Raw genomic sequence first — 20513 nt, 5'->3', positions numbered from 1 at the left:
AGGGGAGCAGAACCGCTGGAGCCACGTCCTTGCAGGAGGCTTTGGGAGGAAAAATGGCCAGCCAAGGCAAAATAATCTGGAGGGCTGGATCAATAGGAAGAAGAACCATGTGAGACTTCTCGTCTCTCCCAAGGCCACTGAAAATCTGCCCATCCTTCCCAACGCTTTTAAGACCTAAGCAGGAAGTCACTAAAAATGGATGGCTTTGCTCCAGGGTGGAAACATCACCGGGACATGCTGAGAAGGACATTCCTCACTCCTGAGACTCTTGGATTCAGCCTGATTTCCCTGCAGATGCCTCATCAGATCCCTTGCAATGTCTTTTCCTCCTCTGCTGGGTGCAGAAATCCTCTCGTAGGCAGATCTGGTGGAGAGGACACACCTTGGCTTGGGAATGTGTGGCCATGAGGCCAATCCCACGGGCACGGGCTTCAGCCAATATTCCGAGAGCAAGGAGTGGGATACCCTGAGGAAGGACATCCTGTGGCTCCTGCTTAGGAGCCTGCATGGAAATGTGTGCGAGATATTCACCTCCAGGGAGAGCCTGGGCTTTCACATGGGACCCAGAGGGAAGAACCTCCCCACTCCCAGGGGACCCAAAGGACCGAGCATCCCAATGGGTGGGACACTCCCACCATCACTCCCCTGCAGCGGAACTCCACCCTCGATGAAGCCAGCGAAGCAGGGCCAGGATCTCCAGGCACTTTAAGGTCCATTAAAGGCGTAAGGCCTGAGCCTCATCAGGCATAAAACTGGAGTAAATCCAGGGACATGTGAAGGGTTGGAACACCAGAATGGTGACAGAGGGGTGCTGGGAACCAAAGGCAGTCTGAGCTGTGTGCTTGAACGAGCTCAGTAGCCCAGAAAATGCAGCGCTGAGCTGTCCCAAAGCCCTGCTGACCCTCACACTGCCATGGGTGGGACCTTGGTGCTCCTCTGGGTTTCTCTTCAGCCCCAGAAATGCTGCTCCGAGCAGGGATGACTCGAGGATACAAGAAGATGACTTCTATGTGGGGTGGGGAAAGACGGGAGCACGGAGCCCTTGACCCATGCCTTCATCTCTCACACACAGGGGCATTCCCGGGAGAACTTCATCGGGTCTTGCTGCCAAGAGCACCATTGTGGGCAGCAGAGAGACAGAGGCCTTTCTCCACATCAACCCCCCAGCTCAAGTCAGACACGGGAAAGCCGTGCACACACAGCAGCAAAGCCCTGACAAGACCTGGTTCTGTGCACTCCCGGTGAAAGGATTCAGGGAAACAAGCCCAGCTGGTTCACCGATGTTGGTGCAAGAGGTGCCACCCTGCAGAGCCACACAAGGACTTTACTGTCTCCCAAACCTCGCATCCCATGCCTGCACTGAGGCCTGTGGCACCCGCAGTGTTGTGCTGGTTGCCCATTCAGCCCATCCTGGCTTGGCAGGAGCTCTCCTTGGAAACGCATCGGGCCGAGCGCGGGCGCGGTGCCACCGCGGCAGACGGAGGGAGCACAGGCAGCCGGGAAACACATCCCAGCACGCCAAAGGCACGCAGCCCAGAAAGGAGCATCCAGAGGGGTCTCCTCTCTTCTCTGTAGGCATGAAAGGCACTGGCTGAGAGTGTGGAGGGAAACGTCCTTATGGCTCCACCATGAAAATATGGATCCAAGCATGGAGCTGCGGATGGGAAGCAGTTACAGTCATGGAAACTCCACATCTCAGCTCTGCTCTGTCTGGGCATATCAAAGTCATCCCATCCCACACAGTTAGGTCTTAAAAAGGGTCTTCCAGGCACTGACACCCTGGAAATCCGAGTGGCATCCCTTGCACCAGGAGTGGGCATCTATGGTCCATCTGGGCTTGTTTCGCTGACTCCTTCCATCACAAATACAGAAAACCAGGTTCTTTTCAGGCTTTCCTCTTCTTACCCCGAGGCAAACGGCTAAATTAAGCCGGATGAATCACGCGGAGGAGTTTCTCTCTGCTGACCGTAACGGGGCTTCCAACACCGAGACCGATCGGAGAGGTTCTCCCGGGAATGCTTCCATGAGCAGGAGACGTGTCCCGGGGGACCAGCCCGGTGGGGAGCCCGGCTCCAGGGCTCCTCCCTGCCGAGGAGCACCACCAGGGGATGAATCCCCCTCTCCCGGCACAGGGTCAGGCCGCGGGGTCAGCACAGGGTGAGAGGGTCACCTCTGCGGGAAGGGAGGCGGGGAGCGGGGTGAGGACAGGGATCGACAGGACACACTCATCTTCCTGCGCATCAGCGGCCTCTCGGGGTGTATTTCATACGCTAAAACGCATCCCCCCATTTTCTATTTATGGCAAATGAGTGGCTAATCCTCGAGCCTGGAGCCGCAGCGCTGTGCTGAGCCGGCGATTCTGCGGCTGCTGCTGCGGAGGGAGAGGACGAGTTCCTGGGATGCTGCTGGGGAGGGACAGGACGAGCTCCTGGGAGCCACACCTCACCGCAGAGCCGAATCAAGCCTTCCCTGAGCAGCCCCTGCCAGGGAGAAGGCACCTGAGCAAACCCTTTCCCACCAGCAGGACATCCCACTGCCGTCCCACTTATCCAAAGTAATGTGGCCAAAAGTGTCTTGGCTTCTCTTTCTGGAGCTGACAGGGATTGTTTTCTCGCTGTGACAATCCCCACCGTGCCCACGGTGCCCCTATCCCACCTGGGAACCACTTGAGCTAAACCCACGGGTTGTTTTCCCCTTCAGCATCATCGCTAAGGCTGAACTAGAGAAGGGAGGGATCTCAAACCAGTGCTCACTGGGATTTAATGGGGGTATTTTCATGTCCCTGCACACGGGAACGTGTCCTGCACATGTCCCATGGATGTGGCGTGGTCTGGGGTACCCCCTTCCCCCCCAAACAGTGCAGTGCTTAAGGAGCCAAAGGACAAAGGCAGCCACAACCCTCAGTCCCCGCAGGTGGGGGAGGCCAGGCCAAGGCTGAGCTCACTGCAAACCGCCTCGACAGAGTCGGCAGTTCCGGTGCTGCCCCACGTCAAATCCAGGCTCCTTCCCCCGCAGGCTGGACATCAGCAGCACCCAGGAGCACCCCGGACTGAGCTGGCTTCTGTTCTTTTCCAAGCAGTATTTCCCCCTCAGCCAGGACAGGAATCCAGCTCTCCTCCAGCAGCTCCTCCCTGCCCTCGGGTGCTGCAGGCAGCGGGAATGCGAGGACGGAGCTGCCCCGAGGGGGCTGCGAGGCTGGAGCTGCTGCAGGGATGGGCGCGGGTGTTTGGGAGCCAGGCAGCCGCAGGGCCACGGTGGAGGGCAGCTCCTGTTACCTGCTGGCCCCCGGCCAGAGCGGGGAGGAAATCCAGAGGAGAATTTGTGCCGCAGAGCAGTGCCAGGAGCTCTTGTGATGCCCTTTCTCTCCGTCCTTGCGCAGCACAAACCCCTCTGGGGTGGCGCACCAAGTGTCCTCCCCCAGGGACCTCGTGTCTCCTCCCGCTGTGGGAAGGCTGCAATTCCAATGATCAGGAATGCCGGGATTTTAGCACGTCTGCTGCATCCATTGCAGGTGGAATGGGAATGCTGGGGGCGTGGAGGGGAGGGGGGTGCTCGTGAGGAGGGTGTCCCCCAGCTCTGCACTGGTGTGTCAGGACCACAGCCCTGTGTGGAGCACAGGGAGACTTCTGGAAGCTTGGAGAATAACTAAAATGCCGTTAGGAGCTGAGCAGAGGGAGGACCTTGCCCTGCAACCAGTGAACTGCAGTGAGAGCTTCTGCAGCAGACCATTGCCTGCCCTCCGCTGCTGAAATCACTGCAGACGGCCCAGACATCTGAGTCTCTTCTTTCCTAAAGCACTTTAGAGCTCCTAATGAAAAGCACTGTGTAAGAGCCACGCAACATCAGCATCAGAATAATAATAGTTACTCTCCGTGCCTGCTCCTTGCCAGCCTTACTGGATGCCACATCCCTTTTCTCGGTGTCTGTCTTCATGAAATTATGCCCTGCTATACCAAATGTTCCATTGCTGTGGGGCTTTTTTCGTCCTTAAGGGTTTCAGGGCATTACAGTAACCCAAAACCTTTAAAAACGTTTGTGAGTAAAGTGCTGTGGGCTGCCTGGCTGGGAGATGTTATACAAGTGCAGGGCATCCTTCTTCCTGATTTGATGGAGGTCCTTCAGGGTTAAATTCTCCTTCTGCCTTTTACAGAGTGGAAATAACCAGCATGTGAATGTTCAAGAGCATGGATCAGACTAGTCTGGGAGTGGAAGAAGTTGCAGCCATCTGTGCAGTTGCTGGAGGGAGGCCAACAGCCAAGGGGAGCCTCATCCCTCCATCCCTCTGAGGTGCCAGCCTCTCCACGGAGCACACTGAGCCCCAGGCGACCCCAGCAGACCAGACTGCTTGGGTTTGGATATCTGAAGCTGCAAAATCAACTTCCAGCCCTGCTTCTTCCTGCTGGTGCTGCCCAGTCCTCCCACAGGGATAAAACATGAGGTTTGGAGCAAAGCCCTCCCACCGTGCAGGGCTGGCAGGGGGCAGAGAGCAGCTGCAGCAAAAGGGGAAGGCAAGAGCCATGATCCATCTTCCCTTCACATTTTCCACCTTCCAGCCTGGTTTTAGGCTCCACAGGATCCATTTAAAACATTTCACCCAACATCCGGGACATGGGACCAGCCTCCCTCACCTTCCCCTGCAACAGCTGGAGCTGCGTGATGTTCGTCCCAGATGGGATCCAGCTGCTTGCAGACACCTCCTTGGGATCAGAGGACTTGGATCCAGAACCAGCTGCCCAGGGAGCAGCAGACACCTTTGTTTGCTGGGACAGGATTCACTCCAGCCCTTCCCCACAGCACCCCCAGGGACTGGTGGCACCTCACCATGGCCTCGTAATCTCATGGAGTCACAGGACGGTTTGGGATGGAAGGGACCTTAAAGGTCACCTTGTTCCAATCCCCTGCCATGGGATCTCTGCTGTCCTGCTCAGGGAGGACTTGGGAGTTTAGCTGATCCATCCAACTGATGCTTTGGTAAACTCGGACAATACGGGGCTGTATCCGCTGTTGCCTCCTTCTACAACTCAGAAATTTATTATCCCCAGAGCCAAAGCTGGTAAGCTGCAAGATAAAAATGCTATTTCTGCCCAGGATTTCTGCAGCTGCCTCCAAGCATTTGCAGCCACTTTCTAGTTATTAAAGCTCAGCTATGAAGAACTGCGTTCCTTCGGCTCAGATTTGCCTTTAATTAGCCAAGGATAAAAGGACAGTGGAAGACAGCCCCGCTCCTAAGCAGAAAAGGCTCCGCTCTCAAACGCTGCGCCGTGGCACTTCTGCGGAGGCAGGGAGCAGGTGCCTGGCAGAAGAGATTTGTTCTGCTTCCCTTGCCCGCCCCAAACCTTCACCTCTCCCTGGGTAAAGCCACGTCCCCGGGGCCTGACCCTGCCCTGTGCCTGCGGCCCCAGGGGTGCTCAGGGGAGGGAGGTCACGGCAGCTGCGGGGGCAGGGGGGGCTGTGCCGGGCTGGGCTCATGTGGATGTGAGAGCAGGGTGACCTTGGCATCTCCAGCTCCCCAAACCCCCACGTGGCTCTTGCCAGGAGCTGGTTTCGGCTGCATTAAAGAAGCAGCAAAACAAACTCTGAGCTCTCGCCAGCCCCAGGGTTTCTCTGCAAACCCGGGGGCTGCAGCCCCCTCCCCTTGGGTCCCTGTGAACTCAGCAAGGCGTCCTTTAAACCAACAACCTCCCAAAGACTCATCTGTGGAACATCATGGAATTCTGGGATGGATCAACGCCCACAGCTCACGTGCCCAGCCAGGGTGGTGAGCGAGCTTTGCCCAGCAACAGCAGCCAGAGAGAGCAGGAGAGGGGCAAACCTTCTGCTGAGCCTTTGGGAAAAACTTCCCAGTCCCCTGGGCCCACCATTTTTTTAGATTAAAAAGCTGAGGCAGTCTCACCGTGGCTTGTTCCCAGCACAGGAAGGCTCAGGGCACCGTGATGTCCAAGCAGGACCTCGGGCACTCCGGGTTGAGGCCGGCACCAAGTGCCTTCTCCATGAGATTTGGGTGACATTGGAACAAGGAGCCTCAGTACTGGGGGAGCTCTAATATTTGGGTAGACCTGGCTTTAGTCCTTGGGTCTTACTTGTCTGCCCTAATGCTTTGTGGGTATGGGGCCCCAGCAGACCCAATTCTGACTCTGTAAAAGCACAGGTTCATATTTAATACACCCAAATATTGCTCTCCCTTGCCTAAGCCCCCCTTCTCCCGCTCTGGACATCGTGCCGAGGTGCAGATGAGAGAGCTGCTCCCAGGAACAGGTTTTTCAACACCCAGTGCAAATGCAAGGGAGGGAGAAGAAGGAGCAAGGAGGAAGTGGGAAGGAGAAAGAGAGACCTGGCCTGATTTCCAGAGCTGCAGGATAAACGTTCATCTCGGAGCTGTGCAAGCTCCGAACCTTTGCCTAGAGGTTACCTAAAGATAGACTGTGGGGGCCCCGCTTCACACGCCCACCCTTGCGAATGTTTTGTACCCAGCTGCCTGGTTAAGGCTCTTTGGAATCACCAGCACTGCAGCAGTGATGGTTCAACTCAGCACCAGCTCCCATCTGAGCCCCACCACCCCAGAAAGCCCCAGAGCACCACCGGGAGGGCGGCAGCATCCCTGGCTCTGGGATCACTTTCCTTTCCCCTCTCTCAGCATTTAGTTAATGGCCTCCTCCCAGCTCCGGCCCAGGAGCTGCTTTCAGGATCCGAGTGTCCACTTTGCCAAATGGAAGCAGGTTTGCTCACAGGCTGTCAGGAGGGCTAAAAATTCCTGCTGGTCCCTGGGGCACACACGATGGGCTGTAATGGGGTTTGAGCATCCCGAGCTTTCCAGGAGAAGCAGCAGAGGTAGTGCTTTCTTGGCACTTGAGTCCTGTCCTTCCTCGATGGAAATGGGCAGGATTTGGAGGGCTTGAGCCGCTCGGCAGGGAGAGGAGCTCCTGCAAAATGCGCGGTGGGGAGCGCCCCGTGCCCACCTCGGGGGTCTCTGTGAGCTCCAGAGCGGATCCGTGAGAGGTTTTGTGGGGTTTTGGCTGCCAGAGAGGCGACACTCGGCAAGGAAAGTGGCAGAAAGTAGGTCAGTGAGCACAGCAGAACCAGCCAGGCTGCGCTCGGCAGGGATCGGCCGCTCGCCGCAGTCGGGATCACGAGCAGGGAGACGCCGATCTGGGGGGGAAAGAGCTGTCTGGGAGCGGGGAGGTCTCCACCTCGCTGGGTGATTCTCCCAGCCTCTCCTGGCCTCTTTGAACGGTGTAAAAGCCCAAGCAGCTCGGCTGGGGGAGGATGCACACCCCTGATGGCATCTCCCGCATCCTCGGAGCGCGGCTGGGCTGGTGCCGCACGCTGACAGCCCGGCAATTTAAAATAATTACGGTGTCTGCCTCGCAGCCTCCACTGCCATCGCCCTGAGAGCCCGTGCAGAGCAGCCTCTGCTGCAAACTCCTTGTACCACTTTGTGCTTAGATATTTATGAGCCCACAAGCCAACAGGACTCCGATAAGGGAAGGGTTCAGCATCTGCCAGAGCCAGCTGGAGCCTCTCCTGGGCTTGGAAACGGGGCTGAGGAGCACAGAGTGGCCCAGTTTGGGGATTGCCTACACTCAGCTCTACAGCTCACGGTGTGACACTTCCCTCAGGGTGCGGTGCTCATAAATACTTCTGTTACCTTTTGTGCACTCCAGTGGCTTTCCACACGTAAATGTTCATAACTGGCTGCTCTTGAACACCTCTTCTGCCCCCAACAAGACCCATCCATGGGTTCAGCCGCCCATTTGAGCATTTTCACTGTCCTAATATAGAATTAAGATTAGCAATTTGCTGTGTCCAGCTTAGCAAACTGTGTTACAGACAGGGAAACTGAGGCACGGAATGGGACGTGACATCCCCTGGCTCACACAGTGACGCTTGAACCCAAGACTTGACTCTGAGCCCCACACCAGGGGCTCCTCCATGACCAGTACGAGGGGTTTGGGGTGGTTGAGAAGGAGGTTTGGCACTAACCCCTGAGTTACCACGTGGTGCCATGTCCCAGAGCCAAGCAGGACCAACCCATCCATGGGAGAAGGAGAATCTCTTTGTTCTCCTTGCACTTCACCTCCATCCTCTGAGCACAGAGTGGGTTCTCCCCGTGAGAAGGGAAGCCCAGAGCAGCAGCCACGTTGCCTGTGAAAGTCACCAAGCAAACGGGCAAACCCCAAACCACAAGAACCAAGGGCCCCGAACACCCTCCCTGCTCTTTGCTGCCCCAAGGTGCTCGTGGGAGAGGAGATGAAAGAGCAAGAGAAAATATTGTTGCAGTTGTTCCCTGGGGATAGACAAACCAACCCTTCCTCTGCAAGGACAGCTGAAGCCATCCCAGGGATCCCATCCCTGTTTCCTTCTGGAGATCCTACCAGGAGACATCTCCAGGGATACAATCCCACGGACGATGTGCTACCAGCACCATCCCTGTGTGTTTGCTTCTCCCTCTTCCAAGAGGGATCACTTACTTTCAAAAACCATCCACTGGGTGCCCACAAGTTTCCCAAGAGCAGATTGATCTGCAGCACCACCCATTCCCTGTTACCTGCGTGGATGTGGCTGATATCCAAGCTGGAGGAGTGGGGAACCATGGGGAACATGGGCTTGACCCGGGTTCCAGCCCCTTCCCCTCCGCTGGCGTTGCTGCGGGAGCTTTTTGGGAGCAACTCCCGTGGGAATGCCGTACACACCACGCAGCGTGTCCGATGTCCATCACTGAGACCCATCAGCTCCTCCTCCCAGGGGTTTTTGGGACTCTGCCCCTGCAGACTGGCTGATGGTGGAGCACAAACTGATTTCCCCTGGTTCAGGCTGTTTCTTTCTCTTCTCACAGAGGGTTTAGTTGTAGAGAAAAACATATCAACAACATAATTACTTGTCTTTTTCCTCTCCCACCCTCCACAGAACTGATATCAAAATAACTCCTCAATAATATACATATTTATTTTCTCTTAATTAGTGCCGATATTTACAAAAATTGTGATACTCTGTGAAGAATAAATTATATACACTGATGATAAACCAGACAGCAAATGCTCATTTGGAGATGTATGTACACAGCTCTGTATATCTATATACAACGGGCAGCCTTATTGACTCGGGGGCCCCCTGCCCCTTCCCACGCACCCCCCGGCCGTCAATAAAGCAGGAATTTCTATAAACACTGTGCAATTCGGATCCAGCTGGTGTCTAAAGTTGTGTCTAGCAAACGCATGGTTAAATGACTTGAAATTCCCACGAGTCCTCCTTTAACAGTTTATAGGCCTCTCTCCATTCCTGGTCCCATTTCTCCCGTAACCATGGAAACAAAAGGTTCAGCTCCAGCATCCTTAGGATGAGTCCTTCTTGGATTTCCTCTTCCTATTGATTTGCTCAAATTAGGCACCACATGCAGGGTTGATCCAATACCCATTTTTTCCCCTTGCGCTTCGGGGATGACATTGGAGGACAAGAGCACAGTCTCAAACAATGAGGGAGCAAGTGCAAATGGATAATTACACCTTATAGGCAGCAGAAAAAAAAAAAAAATAATAATCTTCAAAAAAACCAAACCCCAGAAGACCAACCCCAAGCTCAGGACAGCCAGGCAGGGCTGGGGAGGAGATGTGGTGGGTCCATGTGTGTGGACCCGGTGTGGTTACACAATGTCCAGCAGCTCCTACACCCCCTCTCTGGAGGAGAAACATGAATAAGGGATTTATCTCTCATCATACACAACTGGGCTGGGGGATCCTGTCCCCGGGGTGTAAATCAGTGCTGTGCTCCCAGGGCTGCTTCACCCCTGGGCTGGGCCCTCTTCCCCTGATGGGATGCAGCAGGGTCGGAGCTGCCGGGTCTGAGCAGGGGGGTGAACTTTGGGCAGCCAAATGCAGAAACATCGCGGGGACACCGAGGCTGGGGGTGCTGGCAGGGCTGGGGAAGGGTGGAGCAGTGGCTGGTGCTTGGGGGGAACCCTTGTCCCCCCTTGGGGCCCCTGGCAGGGGCTGGTCCCCAACAGGAGGGACCAAGGGATGTGTCACATGGAGGTCAAATACTGCCAGGGGTGTGAGGACAGAGCCACAGCCTTAATGTGAGTGCAAACCAAAATGGTTTGGGGTTGACTCAAGTCTGCCTTTCCTCAGGCCTCTTCACCCTGGCAGCACAGTGACCAGCTCCCATGGGTGACCACCATGGATAACTCCCATGGAGAACTATCCCCAGGGATGCAGACCTCGGGATGAGGTCTCACGGTAAAGATCTTGAGATAAGGTTTCAAGGCCAGGTTGGACAGGGCTTGGAGCAAGCTGGGATAGTGGAAGGTGTCCCTGCCCATGGCAGGGGTGGAACAAGGTGAGCTTTAAGGTCCCTTCAACCCAAACCATTCCGGGATTCTGTGATAAACCTACCCTGGCTCCAGAGCAGGACCTGCCACACTGGGACCCAAAAGTCACCATAATTTAAGAGACCTAAAACCCAACCGTTACAAACGGTAACCCCAAACCCCACGCAGTGCAGCACAGCACCTGCATCTCCACCAAACCCCTTCCACTTCTGCTTGGCTTTCCCTGCACAGTCACAGAAATGGCCGTGACTGGCCCAAGCCGGGAGCTGGGGCTGGGAACAGAGACACTGCAGAGCTGCTGTTCGCAGAGGGGTGCGAGGAGCTGAATGCCTCAGGATGCTCCCGCTCCCAAGGCAAGATCCAGATCTCCTCTGCTTGCACCCATCCCCGAGTGTATTGCAAGCTCTGGAAAAGCTACAAGACTTTGGCAGCAGTTTCGAGGGCTGACCCAGGAATTATCTGATAACAAAGCGAGGTCCTTCCTGAAATGCCTCCTCCTCCTCTGTCTTTTTCTCTCCTTCTGTGTATTTATGCACAAATATGCCCGTATTTATACACCCACGTGCCACACTCTCATAACGCCAATCCAGAGATCCTTTTCTTCTTATAGCTCAGTATTCAAATCTGTGGGACTCTGACACAGTCGCTTCAGAGATTAATTTTCCCAATAAAACACAGTGCTCCAGAGAGATCTTTTTTTCCTAATCACTTGGAAGCATCCAGCTGGAACACGAGCCTCACCCCATTGCCCTCAGCAGATATTCTGGAAGATTTGAAACGGCTGATGGGCGGCCTGCAGGCTTGGGCACGAGGTTGGGTGTTAGAAGACAACCCGCCCTGTAATCGCAGCTTTCCATCTCTCCAAAACTGTGGCACAGTGGCTAAAACTAAAATAGAGGCGCTGCCTCCTCCGGGTGCCGAGCCAGGAGCACCTCCACAGACCAGAGAGCTCCAGTCCTCCATTCCAGCCTTGGAGAGAGGGAAATGGCTCCTCATGAGGAGGAAAGGAACCAGACCACCTCTGTTTAGAGGTCTGATGAAATCCAACACAGCTCTGGGACCCTCCCCTTCCCCAGTCCCTAATTTAGCATCCCCAGTCTGAGCCACTTTGCAGCTCATTTTTGCACCTTTCAGAGGCAGGAGGAGATTGGGATGCTCAGCATCTCCACAGAAACAGGCCCAGAGTCTCTCAAACCAAATTCCTCAAGAAAAAATTAAGAAAAAAAAAGAAAAAAATATCACAGTCTCCTCCTGAAAAACTGGTTCAAGATCACATCAGTGAGTCAGAAGCAAAGCTAGAAATAGCACTAGAGCTCCGACCTGCAGGCACAAATCCCATTAAAAGCTATAGGGGAACCGTTTCTCTGTGCGAGGCAGAAATCTGGACCCTTCTGCTCCGTAGGGGCTCACGGATCCCTCCCAGGCACGGCCCTCGCCGACCCTTCCCACCCTGAGCCAAACATCTGAGCGCTGATCCTGGGCATTTTCCTTGTGCCCCAAACAAGGGCAGCCCAGAGCCGCTCTCCCACCGGGGCTCATTTTCCCCAGGAGCATCTGCCAGGGTCAGTGCAGGAGGTGCCGGATCTGTCCTAAGGACGGGATGGGCTGTGCTGGCCCCCACCATGGGGCACGTCAGTGACATCAGGAGTGTGGCCTCTCGCTCTTCGTCCCCATTCGCCCCTGCTGAGCGACTGTGGAGCTTCCCAAGGCAGCCAGGACCCGCCGGCTTGGGGAGTGGGTTTGGAAGTTTGGATCCTGCTCACAGATCCGCTCTCCCCTCCTGCCCGGCCTTGCAAAGGCCACAGGAACACCGTGGCCAGAACCCCACAAAACCTCACCTTCCTCCTCACCAAACCATGACAACCCCCACCCAATGCTTTGGCCAACGCTCCCCCAAACCACCCCAGGCCCACGGGCGTTAAACAACCGGGCACTTCACGAAGTGTCAGCGAGTGCCAGCACCCTCCACAACACCTGCAGCAAAACCACCAGCAAAACACCTCAACCCTGAGTGGGAATGGGATCCCCTGGTGCAAAGGGCGCCCAGAGGCGGGCGAGCAGCATCCCAGCACATCAGGCAGCTCCCCCGTGCGAGCTCATGTCCCCACGGACCCACCACGAGCCGGATCCATGGAAGTTGGATGACAGCCCTGGGAATCGTGCCCGAGCCAGCGACTCTCGCCAGCCCTGTCCCGTCCAACAGGATGAGCTTCAGAACTCAAGATTTATTGCTTTTGGTTGCGCTGGCTTCTTTGTGTGTGTGCGTGAAGGGGCTTCAGTGTCTCCCATTCCCAAGCTGCCACAGCAAAGTGGGAGTGCAGGGCTCCCAATTAACGAGATCCAATTAAAGACAGGCCGGGGACCTGAACACCCCTGAACCCCAGCACATGGGTGCTTCTGGTCCTCTGCCCCATGCAGAAGCAGGGACTGCCATGCACAAACCATGGACACTTGGAAATAATGATAGCCAGGCCTGAATCAATTAATCAATGAATCAATCAAATAAAAGTGAGGAGTGATTCCACCTGGCCCAGAGGAGCCCCATCAGCACAAGATGGATCCTGCCCTGGAGCAGCGTTTGGAGCCATTGCTGTAGATACTTTAGCACCGGTTGGATTATTGTCAGGAGCAGGGGTTTCCTCTCTGAGGAAGGAAGGGTCTGGCTGACCCCTCGCCAAGCTCCTTGTGCTCACCCTTTCTGCAATATTTCAGGGCTGATCGTGCCCTGGTTCAGCCCAAATTCACCCCAACTGAACCCCATTCCACAGCCCAGGGAGGCTTTGCTCCACCATGACCTTGGCAGGGATTTTCATCCATCTCCCCTGACCTGGAAGAGGAACAGGGCACCTCTCCCTGGGGATTGTCAGCAATGGGGAAAACAGAAGGAAACCCACAGAGGGATGGGGAAAGCAGGTGAGATTCCCCGTGGATCAACAGCTCTCACCCATCCCCAAATAACACCGGGGATGAGGGAGAGGGAGAACCTCGGGCTCTCTGCACCTCGACCCACCACTCTAAACACCCTGGAAGACGGCAAAGCAAAGGCTCAGAGGTGCCAGCTCAGATCCAGCCCACCTCAGCACGTGCCCGCTCCATCAGAAAGGAATAAACCCCCAGCCCTGAGGCTCTACGTGGTTGAAAAGGAGCTTTCAAGCCCAAAACGCACCTTGCCCCGGGGATGCCATGAGCTCCAGGGACAGGTCACCCTGCTCCAGGCCATGTCCCACCATCCCAGCAGCCCTGAGCCAGGGAGTCCTCGATGCCCCGAGCGCTCTGTTTGCTGAGGATTCGGCCCTGTAGTCGCTCTCTAAATATCTATACACACACACACACGGGAATGCTATGGGAAAGGCTGAAAACTGCTGAACAAACAAGTCAGGAGAGCTGGAACCTGCTATTCCACCTGCTCCTCGTGCCCTCTCCGATCTGCCGCGGTTTCTGCTCCTGACACCAGGATTAATGACTAATTACTCGCCCCATAATGAGCGCAGGTGTTCAACTTCCAGCTCACCTTCCCTGGCTTGCATTCGTTGGCTCTTGTGTCTGGATGCTCGGACACTCAGGCTTTGCCTTGTTATCTCTCAGGCTTTGCCCTGTTATCTATCCAACTGTTGTCAGCACATGCCTTCCCCATCCGGTTTTTAACTGTAATGGAGATTTTTTAAACTCCCATGAATCTCCTTCGAGCCACTGGAGAATCTATAAACACTATAAACATGAATACTGTATAGTCTACTAAGAAAATATATATTTGTGTGTGTATTAAATATTCAGATTCATGCAACAAATATCCATGCAGCTGTACTGTATTACTGGTTAAATTTCACTGCAGTATAAATATATTATAGGCCACAGCATAGTTGCTCCAGTTTTATATATAGATATAAAAAAAGATGCTTTTTCCAACTCATTTTCAATGTGTCAGTGGAGGTGTCTTTGGTGATCCTGGAAATATTGATGATGGAAGTGTCATCTAAATAAATAAATAAATTCCAAGCTCTTGATTTATTTACTCGTCCCTCCCGATGCCTCGCATAGAAAATTTAAGACTTAATAAATAATGTGCTGTCACACTAATTATCCCTCCCCTGGGCCTCACACTGGCACACTGCAGTGGCTGAAACTATTGCAGCATGCAGCATTTCAGTTATGAAACACGAGCCGGGCGACGCGTTCGCGCTTGGCTTTCCCGGGGCAGGAACTCGAGCCCTCCAGCAATCCGGCCCCACACCTGCAGCGGCCCTTCAGGAAGCTCTGCCTGACTTTTCCCAGCTGTTCCCCGTGCCTAGAAGCTGGCTGTCACCCAGGACAGGGACCGGGATTCGTGGCACCCTGGGATGGCCCGGACCTGCCCCTTGCATCCCCATCCCGCTGCTCGAAGTGCCCGTCCCCTCCGTATCTTTGGAAACCCACGAGCCTGGGATGGGAGAAGGGCAACAAAATGGTTTGGGTTTGTTGGGTTTTTTTGCACGGACGCTTATTCGGTGTGGAAATCAAAGATTAAAAGTCACTTACACAGCTATTGCTTCCCATGCAGAACCAAATATACACCGTAGAAAATACTGTATTAACTACAATGCAGAGCAGCACTCAATATCTGCAATTGTTCCACTTCAGCTTTAAATACGGGACTAGATTTTAGCGACTAGACATCGGTTAGCATTTTGGTGATATTCACATAGTTTGTGTTAGCTAGGGTGCAATTGGCTGTCTTCAAGTTCTCCTCCCTAAAATCCTCATTGCTATTGTTTACACCTTCCTGAATCTCCATATAATCAGACTTACTAATAGTAGAGGCACTTCTGCTTTTCTTTAGGTCAGGGGAAGAGGGGATCTTTGGGCAGCTGGTTACTTGCAAATATTGAGCCTGCTCCTCTCCCTCGGTCTCCCGGTGGTAGAAGTAATTGAAGTTAGACACTATGACGGGCACGGGTAAGGCAATCGTTAATACGCCAGCGATGGCACACAAGGAACCCACTATTTTCCCCCCGATGGTCGTGGGGACCATGTCTCCGTAGCCAACAGTCGTCATGGAAACCACGGCCCACCAGAAGGCATCGGGGATGCTCGGGAACTGGGACTCACTCTCGTCGGCCTCGGCAAAGTAGACGGCGCTGGAGAAGAGGATGACGCCGATGAAGAGGAAAAATATCAAGAGGCCCAGCTCCCGCATGCTGGCCTTGAGAGTCTGTCCCAGGATCTGCAGCCCCTTGGAGTGCCGGGAGAGCTTGAAGATCCTGAAGACCCGCACCAAGCGGATGACTCGAAGGATGGCCAAGGACATGGCTTGCTGGCCCTGCTGACCATCCTCTGGCTTCTCGGCCAGCTCTGTCCCTAAGGTGATGAAATAGGGAATGATGGCTACGATGTCTATAATGTTCATGATGTTGGTAAAAAATCCAGCCTTGCTGGGGCAGGCGAAAAACCTCACCAAGAACTCGAAGGAGAACCAGATGATGCAAAGTGTCTCCACGATGAAGAAGGGGTCTGTGAAAGAAGTGGACTGCTGGTACCCCATGCTGCTGTTGGAGTAGGGGGGATGGCTCAGCCCGCTGCCGTGCATGTCTTCGTTCTCATCCCGAAAAATGGGCAACGTTTCCAGGCAAAAGCTGACGATGGAGATTAAAATCACCATGACGGAGACAATAGCTATAATCCTGGCAGGGCCTGAGCTCTCGGGGTACTCAAAGAGCAACCACACTTGTCTCTGAAACTCATTCTCAGGCAGCGGCCTCTCCTCTTCCTTGATGTAGCCTTCATCCTCCCGAAACATCTCCATGGCTTCTTCCCCCAGTTCGTAGAAGCGGATCTCTTCGGAGAAGATGTCTAAGGGCACGTTGACCGGCCGCCGCAACCTCCCCCCGGACTGGTAGTAGTACAAAATCGCATCGAAGCTGGGTCTGTTCCGGTCAAAGAAATACTCGTTCCGGAGAGGGTCAAAATATCTCATCCTCTTTTTAGGATCCCCTAGTAAGGTCTCTGGAAACTGGGCAAGTGTCTTGAGCTGCGTCTCGAAGCGCAGCCCCGAGATGTTAATGACCACCCTCTCACAGCACTCATGGTCGGTCTCAGGGTTGTAGGTGTCCTGCGGGTGACCGGGAAGAGCTGCAGCTTCATCTGCAGGATCTCCAGTAGCAACTGTCATATTGGGCTTTAAAAGAAATCCTTATGCTAAACTCTTCCCAGCGCCCGGTGGTGGGATCGGGGTCGGGGCAGGGCTACTATCCTGCAGAAGGACAGGTACGTAGGTTTGGAAGAGTCTCATGAAAAGGCGAAGGGATGAGATAAAAAAAAAAAAGGAGGAAAAAAAAAAGAAGAAGAAAGAAAATCGCCCCTGCTGAGAAAGAGAGAGATGGAATAAAGTTGGGGGGAGGAGAGCAGATCCCTTCTCTAACACGTCTATCCCCTTCCTGGAGGGGTTAATTTGCCTTCCTTGGGACAGAGTTCAACAACTCCCATCTAAACCTATTAGGTGGAACAGAGAAAACACCTGAGGAACCGTCACCTGTTCAAAACCAGCGTGGAAAAACTGGCATTGGCAAACCAGGGCTTATTTTTTGGCTAAAAACAAAAATTCCAGTTAAAAATAGTAAAGAGGGGGAAGGGAAGAGAAAGGAAGGAGGAAAAATAACCCCATCCAGCCCTGAGGTGGCGAGAGGACCCCGGGGGGTGCCGGGCTCAGCTCATTTCCAGGCATGCAGCTAAGGGTTAATTAACATTTAACCGTGCGATCTCAGGCAATCTACCCTTCAGGAAAGCGCCAACTCCGCTTTTAAGTTTAACACCTTCCTAATCCTCTTTCCCTGGTGACATGCTGCCCTCCCTGCCTGCAGCCAAGCTCTGCGGCTGCCGGAATGTGCTTCCAGTTGCCCCGCGGACCACCGCAGTCCCCCTCCTCGGCCGCTGGTGTCCCGGCTCCTGTCATTCTCTGCAAACCACCATGGCACACAGAAAACAAATCACATTACCTGGAGAAGCCAAATCTTAGTGTGTCTCTTAGTAACACCGATTATCTGACCCTGGGGAAATCCTAGAGAGAAATACAGGCTTCCAAGATCCCCATAATTTCCTCTCTCTTCAAAGTTAAAAATAATGGTGAGTCATCGTAGAGAAAGGAGAAGGGACATAAGAGGGGTTAGATTCCCAGATGGTGGAAGTCAGGTCTTGTAATGGTTTGGACTGGAGAGAGAGAGAAAGAGAGACAGAGAGACAGAGAGACAGAGTCTTCCCGGGAGCTGTTGCGGATCTGCACTTCAGGGCAGATGAGCGTCTGTCTGATGCCTTCGGTACGACGGTGAAAAGCTGCTAAGCTCAGCAAAACCCGATGTCCCCAGTGTCCTCGGGAGGTGTGGCATCGCCTGGAAAAAACACCGAGAAGGTAGCAAGCTGTGGGGGCTCGCGAGGAGCATCCGCAAAGCCCCGGCTCCTCCGGGCACCCCGTTTCCCCGGCCGCGAGCTGTTCGCCCGCTGCCCGCCCAACCTGCACTGCAACACGAGAGAGAGGAGGGCGAGAGCGCCAGCGCCGAGGCGGAAAAAACCAGAGCCCCGTGTCCCTGCGCTCTGCTCAGCCCAGCGGGGCCGGCTGCCCGCCGAGCCCGTGCCAGCCGGAGGAGCGGGGGGGGAACGACGCAGCCCCCCCGGCAGCCGAGGCTCTGCAAAGCCACCGAGGGTTCCCAGCACCGCCAGCACCGGGAGTCGGTGTCACCCACCGGGCACGGCACCCGCGGCCGTTCCGCGGCGTTCCCCGGTGATCCGGGAGGCTCCGGCTTCATCCCCCAGACCGAACCCCCCGCCGGCCCCTCTCTGTCCCCCCGCCGATGGCTCCAAGGACCCACGAGCACCGGGGCCCCGGCCGCGGGACCCACGCGACCTGCATCCGCCCTCCCCATCCTCCCGAGAGCCAACCCCCCGGCCGACCCACCCCCGTGGGGATTCGGCTCCGCTGGGTGAAATTTCTCGTGGGGATGTTGAGGTTCATGTTCCCGGTGGGTGCCGGGTTCTCAGCATCCCTGCTCCCGACGAGCGCTCCCTCGGATCATCCTGCATTGCCTCGCACCATGGAGATGCTCAGCCCGGAGAGGGCCAACCAACCTCTCATTTTTTGCATTTTTTTTTTTTTTTTGCCCTCCCAAACGAAATAAAAACCCCTCTAACCTCCCTTCTTCAGCTCCAACTCGACTTGTCTACTTTGAGCCAGGATTACAGAACCGGGCAGGGGAGGCAGGTGGAAAATAACCCCGCGGTCCCAATCTCCTCGGCAAAGATTTCAGCCATCTCCAGGCCATTTATGCCTGTTGGTTCCTCTCTTCATCCCCCGAGGTGCTGATATTGCCGCAGATCCCTCTTTTCTTGGAAATTTCCCTTTTCCGTGCAACCCTCCTCTCCCTTCTCCTTATGCACTAGAAAAAATAGTACAACCCTGACGAGGCTTGCAGCATTCAACCGCTTCTCTTAACCCTTTTCTGCCAGGCCGACATGAGAGCAGGTCTCATTTGTCCCAGTTTTTATCCTTTTCCTGCATTTTCTCCCCACCACTCGCTCCCCAGCGACTCGCCAAGGAGTTCAGCTGGATTTGACCTTCCCTGGCTCCTCCGAGCATCACGCCAGAACACCACAAACACCATCTTTCTGCTGCCGCAGCAAAGATCTGGCAGCCACAAACCCCCATCTCACCAAAAATCAACCAACCTTCAATGTTTTATTTATTTTTTTTTAATAAACACGCAGTTTTCTTCCTGCCCATAAACGCTCTCCTCCCCTTTCTCCCTTCCCCGAACACCCCGGATTTGTTTAACGGCACCGAAATTGACTTTGTTTTTATTTAACACGTTGATTTTTATTTGGCATGGGCTCTGGGCTTCTTCCTCCGACTCCGAAGCCAAGCGCTGATGCTCGGTGCTTGGCGGAGAGGGTTACGGCATCATCTCAGTTGACATCACCCATCCCAGCACTCAGTTTCTCCTACTTTCTCCCCACAGCCCGTTTTTCTGGCAAACAACCTCCGCCCCCCCCTCAAGCATCTTTAGGGTTAATTCATGCAAATTTGGGGGCTGAAGGGGGAGAATGGAGGAGGTGAAGATTTGCCCAAAGCCCCTCAGTTTGTTCTCAGCCCGCACTGAGCACTGCAGGCGGGAGTCACACGGTTTGGGGTCGTGTTTGCGACTAAAGCACGACTCCCTCGCTTTGCACCGTTCCTGGCCAGACTGTGTTTAGTCAGGGGAGCAGCGGGAAGAGGGGGAAGGATGCAGGGATGGGGTGGGGAGGAGAGAAAAAGGCACCAACTTACACTTAGCTCTGCAGTCAGGCATGCGGAGAATGCACAAGCAGCTGCTCTGCTCCCGCCGCTGCCGGCACCTCTCACCTACAGCCCCCCAAACTCGTACCCCGGAGTCAACCTCCGAAGGCAGCTCAGCTTCTCCATGAATATTCATAAGATTAATATGAGCGTCTTCCCCCCCCCCCCCCCCCCCCCCCCCCACCTCCTCCCGCACCCCTCCTCCCAAGCAGGAGACCTAGATTCCAACCACTGGGAAATAATCATATCCCTGGATACATGATGCTGCCTTGCCATGTGGCTCCGATCCATCCCATCTTCTTGGTAATAGCCTGGATCTGCTCGGGGAGATCTGGGGGATGGAGCGCTCCCTGCAGCTCTGGGGAAGGAGATGGGGCAGGATTGGACTTGCAGGAGCTGCCCTTGGCTGGGGTGAGCATGTGAAAAGCGATCATTTTGATATCATTTTGTGTTTACTGAGGTCCCTTCATGACGAGGCTTTTCCCACCCCAAAGGAAGGAGATGGCCAAGCTCCTACAAACGTGTAACACCTATGGATCAACCCCTGCCTTCAGGCACGAGGTTTGGACCTCTCTGACATCCCCCCATGGCCCCAAAAGGAGCACCAAGGAAGCAACAAGTCCCACAAGGCTCCTGGCACCCAAAGCACAAGTGCTGGAGGAGGCGATGGGAAATATTTTTATTCCCATATACAGTGATCAAATTTGTATGGAGTTACTGGTGCCGATGGGGATCACTCCAGGGATACCCTGAGGTGGGATGGAGGGCCCGGAACACCCTGAATACCTGAGAAAATCAGTGCTCAGTGTAGTGCCCAGTCACCCAGGGGGATGTGGGGACATGGGGGGGGGGGGGTAAACCACAGTATTTTAGCTCCCCAAGGAACCCGCAGCAGTG

General features: G+C 54.7%; 1 protein-coding gene across 6 annotated transcripts; it reads right to left on the bottom strand.

Annotated features, from left to right (window-relative positions):
* Positions 1–8922: 8922 nt before the first annotated feature.
* On the bottom strand, positions 8923–19717 carry KCNA2 (potassium voltage-gated channel subfamily A member 2). 6 transcript variants are annotated; one of them, XM_010404469.4, is made up of 3 exons: positions 18476–18720; positions 17290–17679; positions 8923–16658 (listed from the first exon to the last, which is right to left on the bottom strand). In XM_010404469.4, the coding sequence occupies exon 3, from the start codon at positions 16464–16466 to the stop codon at positions 14967–14969; it is 1500 nt and encodes a 499-aa protein (XP_010402771.1). In that variant the 5' UTR covers positions 16467–16658; positions 17290–17679; positions 18476–18720; the 3' UTR covers positions 8923–14966. The 6 variants fall into 6 exon arrangements, with proteins under 6 accessions (XP_010402771.1, XP_010402772.1, XP_010402770.1 ...); XM_010404470.4 differs by having other exon boundaries at positions 8923–16655; XM_010404468.4 differs by lacking the exon at positions 18476–18720 and adding an exon at positions 19608–19717 and having other exon boundaries at positions 8923–17679.
* Positions 19718–20513: the final 796 nt, after the last annotated feature.

Source organism: Corvus cornix, chromosome 26 (assembly GCF_000738735.6).
Source record: "Corvus cornix cornix isolate S_Up_H32 chromosome 26, ASM73873v5, whole genome shotgun sequence".
NCBI classification, from domain to species: domain Eukaryota; kingdom Metazoa; phylum Chordata; class Aves; order Passeriformes; family Corvidae; genus Corvus; species Corvus cornix.
This window is presented reverse-complemented; position numbering and strand designations above follow the sequence as displayed.

Bases quoted from the DNA above. Each gene is read 5' to 3' on its own strand.
- KCNA2 (XM_010404468.4), bottom strand. From the start codon at position 16,466: ATGACAGTTGCTACTGGAGATCCTGCAGATGAAGCTGCAGCTCTTCCC.